Raw genomic sequence first — 12103 nt, 5'->3', positions numbered from 1 at the left:
TTTGCCTTTGCTGGGCAGATCCTAAGCTGTCCCAAGTTGGCCATAGTATAAGTTACCCCCCTGACTTCCCTCAGGATTGGCGCCGGCTCCCTAAGGGTGCCTCTCCTCTGACTTGAGTGTAGGACTGGCTGAGGAAGGTGATTATATGGCTGGAGATGTTCTAACTCCTCCTCTCTGGGGTGGTCAGGAGAGAAGTCTTTGCATCTCATGAAATGATTGGGCTACCCCTCTAGAGCCCCCTCAGATGTCTCATTTTGGTAGGGCCCATGAGGATGGCTTTTCATCCCTGCTTCCCTTTAGCCTCCTTGTCTGGAGACAATGTGGAATTTCTCTCAGCCCAAGATGTCGGCAGACTGGGAGCAGCCCTTCCTGGGACTGTGCTCTCATCTGCTGGCATAGGCCCCCAATTGTTCCCATGAGAACAATGGGTACTCTTTTTGGCCAGGAAGGGGAGCTCATGAAAGGAGTATTTCTTTGGATGCTTGAGAGCTTTGTGGCAACCCCGCCTGCGTGAGATGAACTGCAGTTTCTTCCTGCCTCAAGTGGGTGTTCCCTGGCTCTGAATTGATCCCTTGTGAACAGAGCACACTGGGAAATGCGGGTTGGCGAAGGAAGGCATCCTTGGGGGTGGGTTGTCAGAATGGCATTTGCCCAGACATATCAGCTTAAATACTTATTATTGAATATATAGGCTTCTATGTTTTAGGAAAAAAATTACTGACAAGGACTGAAAACATGACAAAGTAAAAATAGTTGATGTCAGGGCTTGGGATTGAGGGACTGATTCTGAGAATTTTATTAGTGGCTATAACTATGCTAAGCTGTCCCTTACTTTGGGGGGAAAATGATTAATTTTTGTTTTCAGATGAGAACAGTTAACATCAGATAAAATGCTTCATAATTCAGACCAGAGGGGCACTGATGGGGCTGGACAGGTTATGTTCAACTTGTGATCCTGTGGCCTTGGCCTTTGTGGCAACAGCCATATTCTGGTTTGAGGTTTGAATGTCAAGCAACAGAACCAATGATTGTCTCTCATGGGTGTGGCTCTGCTCTACTCGGTAAAGCAAAGTATGTCTACCCTGGTTCTACCCTGGTTCCTCACCTTCTGTGGGGGCAAAGTCTTGGCCTTTGACCTCAAGCCAGAGGCTCTTCCTGTTGACATGTGCCATCTCCCCACAACCCAGCCATGTGACTGCCCATGTGCATCATTTGCAGAAGCTGAGCTTGGCCACAGAGCAGATTAGTCTCACTGTCATAGTCCATGGCACAGACACAGGATCACCCTGAATGTGAGTCAGCACCATGGGGGCCTCTGAAACGTGACTGGAAGCTGACTCCATCAGAGGGACTATTTCCTGCCCCCCTGAGCAAAGGAGCCCACCACACAGTCGGCCTGCCCCAAGGAGGCCTTGATCACCTCATGTGTGAGTGCCTCCAGGGTGTTGCCTATGGTACCCAGCCATAGACGGCTGCGGGTTGGCTCAGCTCCGCAGCTTGGGTGAGGGGTGAGGGGCTGAAGAGTCCAGGAGCCAGTGACCAGGTCTGAGGGAAGGCAGGGACTTTGCCAGGGCAGGCTGCTAAGAGGCCCAAGCAGTGGGGTGTCACAGGGCAGCAGTTTGTGCCACTGTGAAATGGACCACTGAGAAGACCCTCTGGCACATCTATTGGGGATTCAGGGAAGGGCCCAGCCTGAACCCCTGGGGCTGTCGTGTCTTGAGGTGTTGGTTGGAAGGTGCCACCACTGAGGCTCAAAGGACCCTCCGAAAGGTTTGTAGTGTGGGGGAATTCTCACCAAATGCAGTTTCTTGATTATACTTTATTCCTAAGATCGCTCTTTGCTGGCCAGCATCAACTCACCCAAGTGACAAGTATATGAAAGTGCTCATCCATCTTTCTGGAACTTTTGCTTGCCATTTCTAAGTCCCGTAACTCCTGCATGGGTAAGATACCACCTTGTGGGTTCTGAATGATAAAGCTTAGGTTTTCTTGGTTTTAGAAACCAGTGGTCATATAGTTAATTAAGCCCTAGTGAGAGTCCAGCTCCTCAGTTTTGATGGGCAGAAATCTGCTCTTTGATGAGGGACTAAGTAATATAAGCTCCTCTGCCGATTTGTTCTTTCTCCAGGTATGTTATGCTGATTTGGAGTGAGAGACTCTACTTGCGTTGCATGGTGTTTTAGCACAGGTGCTGTATCTTTATCAGACCAAGTGTTTGACAGTCTACTGTGCAAGAGAAGGCTCCAGCGAAGAAGTTGAAGAGAATGTCTGAGAACTGAATAGGAAGTCAGTTACTAGTCATCTGCTAGTATAGACTGAGGAGTGACCAAAACCTTCACGTTTGGCAGTTCCCCAATCATTGGTCATGGTGATTAATTGTGGGCATCGCTGGGCAGGTAGTCTTCAGAACTCCTTATGTGTCTGCCCAGGTTTTGTGGTTTTGATTCTTAATGTTTTTGGATGTACTTTATGGATCAAGATTTCTAAAATTGGGTGTGTGGCTATTCAAGATCTTGTTTTCCTCAGTGCTGGGCTTGCCTTCCATCTCAGAAGCATGTTCTCTCTGAGGGTTGCTGAAACTGGAAAGATTTCTGGCTCTTTCTGAGTGGCCTGTGGTCTAGAGCCCATGATCTCAAATCAGGCTTCCTCCTGCAGTTTCTGCCTCCTGCAGGTGTTCCCATTGCCTGAAGTCTCCTTTCCAAGATGGCTGCTTTATAAGGTCAGCAAGGGAGTGTTGGTATTTAATGATGGAGGGTGACTTGAAAACCTGGGGGTGACTTGAAACCCTGGGGGAGTTCCATGGCTGGGGACAGCCTGTCACCCCAAATACATGTGCTGGTGTTATGAGCACTTCACACAGAGCTCTGATTCCTGCTTCTTGCCTGCCATTTCTAGCCTGGCAGTCCTTAGAGGGTCAGTTGTGGGTGGTTACAGTACAGCTAGGACAGAAATTTCTATATGAGTAAACTAAAGATTCCAAGGATAGTCGGAATCTCATGTGCAAATATGCCAGGATCAAGCACATCTCTTTTAGACTTAGAGGATGTGAGTGCTGGCTTTGGGCTGTCACCTGCAGCAAGTTCTCCCTGCCCTCTATGCCCCTCAACGTTTTCATCCACTCTTAGCAAACAGTTCTTAACAGGTAAGCAAGTCCCTGAGGGTCCCCAGCCTTGGCCGTGTTCCCCTATAGGGTCCTGGCTTCCTCTTCCTGTGGCCTCTCCACTTCCCTTTGATGCTTTGAGTTTCTGCTTTGGGGTATGAACAGGGAGACAAAGCCTCAGTGTGTGCTGGGTCCAAGGCCATTTGGGAAAGAGGATGGGGGAGTGGAGCCTGGACACGCCCTGGATCCATTCCTGCAGGAGCCTCACAATGTGTACTGTGTCCTCTTTCAGCCCATAGGGGCGGGTGAGGAACCAGCACTGACAGAGTCCAGCGTGTGCCTGGCCCTGTGATCATACAAGGCTGGCATCTTTTCCCCCTTCTTACATATGAGAAAACTGAGGCTGAGGTTGGATGAAGCCTCAGACTGCCTGGAGATGGGGCTTCCCTTCGGGTACGGTGTTTTTATAGAGATGAGTCCTGGCTTGTCATGGGGGCTGTGTCTCTGAGAAGGAACTTTCATATCCCACTTCACCCTTAGGCCCTGAGAGGAAAAGTGGTCTAGAGCCTGGAAGTTTTGCAAGCTGGGGAGGATGTCCAGAGTTCCCATGGACTGAGGGGCTCCTGCTTTGTCACAGTAGAGCAGGTGTTGCATCCCAGAGCGTTCCCTCAACTGAGTGTCCTTGAGAGGGAGGGGGGCCGCTAGTGGAATCCTTTGGGGACTGTGGACACTGCCAGACCTTCAGGCATGTTCAGACTTCCCAGTTCAGGGGCTTTCCCTAAATGGCCTTGAAAATGCAGAGATGTCAGCTTCCCTGTGACTTGGGTAGGTTCCTTGTGGAACTCAGATTTGTTTTGCTTCCTGTGGCCTTTCTATTAAAATGAATCATTGCCAACCAAAGTGCTGCCTGGACCTGATGTTTGCAGTACCAAGATGCTCAGAGATGCATGGATTTTAGAACGTTCAGGTTAGAATCTCTCCTTGTCTGAGGAGTACCCAACACGCCGGGGACTGTTTGCTTCCGGGTGTAGATCCAGGTTGAACACCTATCCTGTGGCCAGGGCTCCAGTACCCTGAGGAGCCAGAATTTGCAGAAGGGAGGGCAGGTGCAGGGTGGAGTGGCTTGGCTCTGTTTTTCTGACATGGCTTATCCCAAATGTTGTCTCTAAAGCTGTGGGTAGACCATAGTGAAAGAATTTGTTTCAGTAACCAAAATGAAGCTACACAGTTCTGCTCTTCCATCGCCCAGTTTGAGATTGAGCATTATAACTTGCTTTGGTGAAAGCTGGGGTTTTCTTTAATGTTTGTTATTTATGTTACACGTTATTAACATGCTAAAATGTTACTTGGCGTAGTTCAAATAAGTGTATATTTTCTAAGTCTGGCTGTGTGGGAGCCTTGACCAACCTGGGTTTATGCCTTAGGGCATGTCTGACAACAGAACTGTGGCTGTTGGGGGTCAGCAGAAAGGGAAGCCGAGCCAGCCAGGGAAGCTTGAGGAGGCGAGGGCCCTTCTCTGTTCTCTCTGTTATAAAGTGCCCTTACGTAATTGAGACAGACTTGAAAAAGCACTGACGCTGCTTACTCATCTGTGCTGATGGAACACACGGCACTGGGCACAGGGCTAACTGCCTGGCCACTGAGGCATATCCCATGGGCCTGGCCAGCCACTTGGCACCCATCTGGAGCCTCTCCTGGTCTCTCTTGGCCCTGTTCAGTCTTCTCTACAAGTGGCTTCTCCTTGGCTGACTTCATCCAGAGCTCCATTCTTGGCCCTCCCTTTCTCCTTTCTCTGCCCGATCTCTTGCAGGTGTCCTCTCATTCCAGTGGTAGACATTGGGATGGAGTGGGCTTAGGAGAGATACCCTTGGGTGGCCGGAAACCTGGGTCCACGCCCTGGCTCACCTACTCTCTTCCTCTCAGGAAGTTCTTACCCCACCCCTGTAAAACATCTCATGGTTCCCTTGACTACTCCATTTGGCCTTAACATCTTTGCTTCACATTTTTTGCAAAACTAGATCATTCAACCTTTGCTTTATATGTTTATATGTGGATGTGGCAGTTTTTGTATTTAACATAATTGAACTGAAAAAATTTAAAGCATAGGTTTTTCAGTCAAAGCAGTTGTAATAAGTATTTTTGTAGCTAAAAAAGATTGTAAAGGAAGACTATATTTAGTGTTTTTCATGGATTTGAAGACACCCATGTTTACAGTTATTTTACCATTTCTGATGTTGGCTCTGTTTGCAGTGGATGGTGAGTGATGGGATGGGGGATTCTTAGTGGTTCATTAATTAGATGATTGTGCACCCTAGGGTTGATGGAATGTGGTGTCACAAAAGAAACTCTGTGAACTCAGTGGTTCAGAGAGCAGTCAATAAAGGACAACTCCTAATAATGTCATATGTCTTCTCATGGCTTTTTGCTGGAGGTAGGAAATCTCTTTATAGGCAGGGTAAATATCTGGTCTCTGATAAGGTTGATGGAATGGCATGCGCATGGACACCTGGGTCCTGGCTGGGAAGAGCAGGTATGAGTTCAGGGTCTCTTCCCCAATCACTCAGGCACCTGGCTCTTGGAAGGAGGAAGCCTGACGAACCAGAGCCCCTGGGGAACCCAGCAGCCATAGCTGTGGCCTTCCTGCCACAGGGAGGGAAGCATTTTAGTTTCCCTCTCCTGACAAGCAATGACCAGGAAGGGCAATTCCTGGGCCGAGGCTGGCAGTAAGACATGCCATCTGTTGGCCATTGTGTTTCTGGACTTGATGGACAGGGCAGTGGAGCTGACTGAGAGTGCCTTTAGGCAGACCAGAGAGTGGATCCCACCTTTCTTGCATTGGGGGCAGGAATAGGTGTTTCCCGAAGGTGAGAGAAGTCATAGATGGGGCCTGGGCAAGAGGTGAGTCTTGTTTCCCTCTTGTCAGCTGATGGTGGAAGTTTTTATGGTGGCATTCCCTTGGGGGCTTTACGTATTACCAGTCATGTCGCTGTGGAGGACTTCCACCCTGAAATAAGTCTGGGAGGTGCTGTTGGGTGGAAAAGGGGATGAGCTCCTGAGGCCTGCTCTGTGCTTCGGCTTTCCAAGGACACAGGTAAGCTCTGTCCATTTCCCAAACTTAGTTGACTACAGAATTCTCTTTTAGAGAGACTGGAGGTCCTTGGAATGCCTTTGATAAACACTCTTCTTAGAATAATTGTTTACATTCCCCTACCCTGGGCATTGCAGTTTTTCTTGAGATTTGAAAAGCAGTGTTAAGACATTAGATACAGCTAACCAAATGTACCCCACTACACTTGAATGTAACATGGTGGTTGTAAAATGAGGCATCTGGGGGCATTGAGTTGTCCCTGCACCCAGACCGGCGTGCATTTCCACTTCTGGGCAGGAGAAGCACTCTAGGCCAGGCATATACCTTGAGCAAAGTTGTGGTGTCTGTGGAGGGTAGGGTAGAAGTCTGAGGCAAGGTTGGAAAGTAGTGCTGAGGGATGAGACACTCGGGCTTGATTCTGCAGGCAGAGTGGACGAGTAGGTGGCAGGGCACTTCACTGGTATAAAAACGTGCAACATTCTTGAGCTCCATGGCATCAGTTCTCTGGGATGAGACATGTGTTTTGAGTGCCAGAACTGCTGTCTCCCCACCGTGTGGCCTTGGGCGAATCATTTGCCTTCCATGCTAGCCCATCTGGCAGCCCCAGTCTTTCGTGACAGGTAAATGAGCTCCAGGAGAGAGGCGTTGGTTCCTCCACCAGGAATTCTGAATTGTACCTCAGGCCTGTCACACAGGTTAGGCCAGTGGTTAACTGTTGTGATCATTTTCGGGTTATGCAGTGATGGTGGCAATTAACTCATGCTGACATCTCTTCTAGGTATCAGCAGCAGGGAAGGAGGCATTACCGTCCTGGCTGCAGTGGGACCCACAGAGCCACACCCTGGAGGGTCTCCCCCTTGACACTGATAAGGGCGTGCATTACATTTCAGTGAGTGCTGCACGGCTGGGGGCCAACGGAAGCCACGTCCCGCAGACTTCCAGTGTGTTCTCTATCGAGGTCTACCCTGAAGACCACAGTGAGCCACAGTCTGTGCGGGCAGCGTCACCAGACCCTGGTGAGGTGGTATCATCTGTCTGTGCTGCCGATGAGCCTGTGACTGTCCTGACAGTAATTCTGGATGCTGACCTCACCAAGATGACCCCAAAGCAAAGGATTGACCTTCTGCACAGGATGCGGAGCTTCTCAGAAGTGGAGCTTCACAACATGAAGTTGGTGCCAGTGGTGAATAACAGACTGTTTGACATGTCGGCTTTCATGGCTGGCCCAGGAAATGCAAAAAAGGTGGTAGAGAATGGGGCCCTGCTCTCCTGGAAGCTGGGCTGCTCCCTGAACCAGAACAGTGTGCCTGACATTCGTGGTGTGGAGGTCCCCGCCAGGGAAGGTGCTATGTCTGCCCAGCTTGGCTACCCTGTGGTGGGTTGGCACATCGCCAACAAGAAACCCCCTCTCCCCAAACGCATCCGGAGGCAGATCCATGCCACACCCACACCTGTCACTGCCATTGGGCCCCCAACCACGGCCATCCAGGAGCCACCATCCAGAATTGTGCCCACCCCCACATCTCCAGCCATTGCTCCTCCAACCGAGACCATGATTCCTCCAGTCAGGGATCCTGTGCCTGGGAAGCCCACAGTCACCATTCGGACTCGAGGTGCCATTATTCAGACCCCAACCCTCGGCCCCATCCAGCCCACTCGGGTGTCAGAAGCTGGCACCACAGTTCCTGGCCAGATCCGCCCAACAATGACCATTCCTGGCTATGTGGAGCCGACGGCAGTTGCTACCCCTCCCACAATTACCACCAAGAAGCCACGAGTATCCACGCCAAAACCAGCCACACCTTCTACTGATTCCTCAACCACCACGACTAGAAGGCCGACCAAGAAACCACGGACACCCCGACCGGTGCCCCGGGTCACCACCAAAGCTCCCGTCACCAGATTGGAAACCGCCTCCCCGCCTACTCGCATCCGCACCACCACCAGTGGGATGCCCCGCGGAGGAGAACCCAACCAGCGCCCAGAGCTCAAGAACCATATCGACAGGGTGGATGCCTGGGTTGGCACCTATTTTGAGGTGAAGATCCCTTCGGACACCTTCTATGACAATGAGGACACCACCACTGATAAGCTGAAGCTGACCCTGAAGCTTCGGGAGCAGCAGTTGGTAGGCGAGAAGTCTTGGGTGCAGTTCAACAGCAACAGCCAGCTCATGTATGGCCTGCCTGACAGCAGCCACGTGGGCAAGCACGAATATTTCATGCACGCCACAGACAAAGGGGGCCTATCAGCTGTGGATGCCTTCGAGATCCATGTCCACAGGCGCCCTCAAGGGGATAGGGCTCCTGCTAGGTTCAAGGCCAAGTTTGTGGGTGACCCAGCAGCTGTGGTGAATGACATTCACAAGAAGATTGCCCTGGTGAAGAAGCTGGCCTTCGCCTTTGGGGACCGCAACTGCAGCACCATCACTCTGCAGAATATCACCCGAGGCTCCATTGTGGTGGAATGGACCAACAATACACTGCCCCTGGAGCCCTGCCCCAAGGAGCAGATCACGGGGCTGAGCCAGAGGATCGCTGAGGATGATGGCAAACCTCGAGCTGCCTTCGCCAACGCCTTGGAGCCCGACTTTAAGGCCTTGAGCATTTCTGTGACAGGCTCTGGCAGCTGTCGGCATCTACAGTTTGTCCCAGCGGCGCCACCCAGGAGGGTGCCCTCAGAGGCACCACCTACGGAGGTGCCAGATAGGGACCCTGAGAAGAGCAGCGAGGATGATGTCTACCTGCACACGGTCATTCCGGCCGTGGTGGTTGCAGCCATCCTGCTTATCGCTGGCATCATTGCCATGATCTGCTATCGCAAGAAGAGGAAGGGCAAGCTCACCCTCGAGGACCAGGCCACCTTCATCAAGAAGGGGGTGCCTATCATCTTTGCAGATGAGCTGGACGACTCCAAGCCCCCACCCTCCTCCAGCATGCCGCTTATCCTGCAGGAGGAAAAAGCCCCCCTCCCCCCTCCTGAGTACCCCAACCAGAATGTGCCCGAGACCACTCCTCTGAACCAGGACACCGTGGGAGAGTACACACCCCTGCGGGATGAGGATCCCAATGCACCTCCCTACCAGCCCCCGCCGCCCTTCACAGCCCCCATGGAGGGCAAGGGCTCCCGTCCCAAGAACATGACCCCATACCGGTCGCCCCCTCCCTATGTCCCCCCTTAACCCACAAGCGCCTGGGTGGAGGCAGGGGTAGGGCAGGGCCCTGGAGACAACACGGTGTTGTCTGTGGAGACCAGTGGCCTGCAGACCATCGCCCACTGGGAGCCGACACCTGACCTAGCACACGCTGACACACACGGGGCCTGGACAAGCCCGCCCACTTGGTCCTCCTAAACCCCAAAGCAGCTGGAGAGACTTTGGGGACATTTTTACTTTTAATTTTTGCCTAACAGCTTTTTGTTTGTTCATAGAAAATTCTTCGCTGCGTTTTTGAAGGCTGGCTCTGAAAGCACCGTTTGGAGTAGAGGTAGATGGAGGGAGCGAGGAACCGTGAATGAACTCGCAGGCAGTGCTGGGCGGCCTCCCGGCTCTCTGCGTTTTGCCTTTAACACTAACTGTACTGTTTTTTCTATTCACGTGTGTCTAGCTGCAGGATGTAACATGGAAAACAGTAGCTAAAGATTAAATTCAAAGGACTTTCAGAACTTAAGGTTAAGTTTTTACATTTAATCTGCTGTTTACCTAAACTTGTATGTGTAATTTTGGGGTGGGTATGGGAAATTGCTTTGCTAAAAATAAGCTCCCAGGGTGTTTCAAACTTAGAGAAGACCAAGGGACAGTATTTTTTATCAAAGGAATCCTATTTTTTCACACTACGTAAACTTCGTTGCTCTGATACCCCAGAGAGCCTGACTGGGGCCCTCCTGGCCCTGGCTCAGGGGCCAGGGCCCTGGTGCTGGGTTTGCTGTCCCACTGTTGCCAGGGGCTGGAAGCTGGAGGGGCCTCTTAGGCCATGGACATCCACACCCCCACCCCATGCACGCTAGCGGCCCACAACCAAGGGGTCTTCATTTCCATGGAAAGGGGACTCCAAGAGGCAGTGGTGGCCGTGGCCCCCAACCTAGGTGCTCCAGGTGGGCCAGCTGCTCGTGGGGATGCCTGGGGAGGTCGAGAGACTCGACTACATCAACCTGTTTTCTTTTACCCTTTTTCTGTGCGTTTTTTTTCCCCCTCCTAAAAGGAATATCATGGATTTTTGAAACACTCAGTGGGGGACATTTTGGTGAAGATGCAATATTTTTATGTCATGTGATGCTCTTTCCTCACTTGACCTTGGCCACTTTGTCCCAACAGTCCACAGCCCAACCCTGACCCACCCCACCCCTTTTCTCTGGCGCTCCAGTCCCAGGCCTTGGGCTTGAACAGCTGGGAAAGGTCTGGTGGCTGGGGAGGAGTGCCAGCAATAGTTCATAGTAAAAATTTGGGGGCTCTCAAAGCTAATTTTTTACTAAAGTTTTTATACAGCCTCAAATTGTTTTATTAAAAAAAAAGATTAAAAATGGTGATGCTTACAGCAGTTTGTACAAGCTCTTAGTGTTGATTCCATGGGACTGACGGCTTTGCTCATTTTGATTTTTTTTCCCCCCTTCTTTTCCTAATGGTTTAAATTCTGGAATTACACTGGGGCTTCTTTTGCCTTTTTTAGCAGAACATCCGTCCATCCATCTGCATCTCTGTCCCGTGACTCAGGGGCACCCACTCAGCTTTGATTCTCCTCCTTTGGAAGAAACCATTTTGAGCATGACTTCTTGATGTCTGAGAGTTATTTTGGGTACCTTTTAGGGAGGAATGCCTTTTGCAATAATGTATCCCTTCCATGATCGAGGGCGGGTGGGTGGACCCAGGCTCCCTTTGCACACCACGCAGCCACTTCTAAGCCATATTGACCATTTTGCAGAGGATTCATGTGTGCTGCCTCAGGAGGGGAGGGACGGTCAGAGTGGAGGGGTCTCCACCCTGCCCTTCTCTGGAGGGTATTCCCGCTTGCACCTTCTCCCACAGGGCCTAGCCTCTCTCTCCTGCCTGGTTCCCTGGTGGGGTGAGCAGTGCCACTGTGGGGGAAGCCTGTAGATGAGGTCTCAGTGGACCTGTGATGACTGGGCCTTGTGCCTCCAAGCCCTGATCCAAGCCGGAGTTTCCCCAGTGCCCCAGAGTCAGGAGCGCAAGCTGAGTCTGACCTGGTGAGATTATTTTTGATGACCTTGCCAAAAGATAAACAATTTCCAGTGTTCCAGGTGAGGGCTTTGAAAGGCCTTCCAAATAGCTCCGTTGCCCCTAGCAACCCCACCATCGGGCATTGCCACGCAGAGACGTGGCTGGCCCAGAATGGCCTGTTACCATAGCAACAGGAGGCGATGGGGCAGTGAACAGAATAACAACAGCAACAATGCCCTTGCAGGCTGCCTCCTCCCCTGAGTGCCCGGCTGGCAGTGGTCTTTGGACTCTGTGAGACAGAGAGCCGATCTCACATTCAAGTGTTCACCAACCACTGACGTGTTTTTATTTCCTTCTATATGATTTTAAGATGTGTTTTCTGCATTCTGTATAGAAACATATCAAACTAAATAAAACAGTGTCTTTATTACAATGCCATTGCCTCCAAGCATCTCTTTCCCTGGCCCCTACACAACATGAGTGTAGGGTGGAACTGGAGTCCATGTGACAGAGGGAAGAGGGGACCCAGCTAGGCCCACTCGGAGGTGGCCTTTGAGCAGCTGACCAAATAGCCTTCACATCCTTACCATTTCTGTGCCTCTGGGAGGGGTGGGTGTGTGCACCAGAAGCTCTGCCAACCAAGGAGCCCTCCTTAGCACCTCTTCTGCCTGAGCCAGCTGAGATAAATCTCCTTGAGCCTCAATTTCCTCATCTGTAGTGTGGGGTGGGGAGAGGAACGGGC

At 51.3% G+C, this 12103-nt stretch overlaps 1 protein-coding gene across 7 annotated transcripts in view; it reads left to right on the top strand.

Moving 5' to 3' along the window:
- The window catches only part of DAG1 (dystroglycan 1), a 64582-nt gene extending 52788 nt beyond the window's left edge, over positions 1 to 11794 (top strand). For all 7 annotated transcript variants that reach the window (XM_082348012.1, XM_082348011.1, XM_082348006.1 and 4 more), the window contains one exon: positions 6967 to 11794. In XM_082348012.1, the coding sequence (XP_082204138.1) occupies positions 6967 to 9369 (2403 nt within the window). In that variant the 3' untranslated portion in view covers positions 9370 to 11794. The remainder of the gene's footprint in view (positions 1 to 6966) is intronic.
- Positions 11795 to 12103: the final 309 nt, after the last annotated feature.

Source organism: Balaenoptera borealis (assembly GCF_965194805.1).
Source record: "Balaenoptera borealis genome assembly, chromosome: 12".
Taxonomy (NCBI): domain Eukaryota; kingdom Metazoa; phylum Chordata; class Mammalia; order Artiodactyla; family Balaenopteridae; genus Balaenoptera; species Balaenoptera borealis.
Note: the sequence above shows the minus strand (reverse complement) of the source record. Positions and strands in the feature narration are given on the sequence as shown.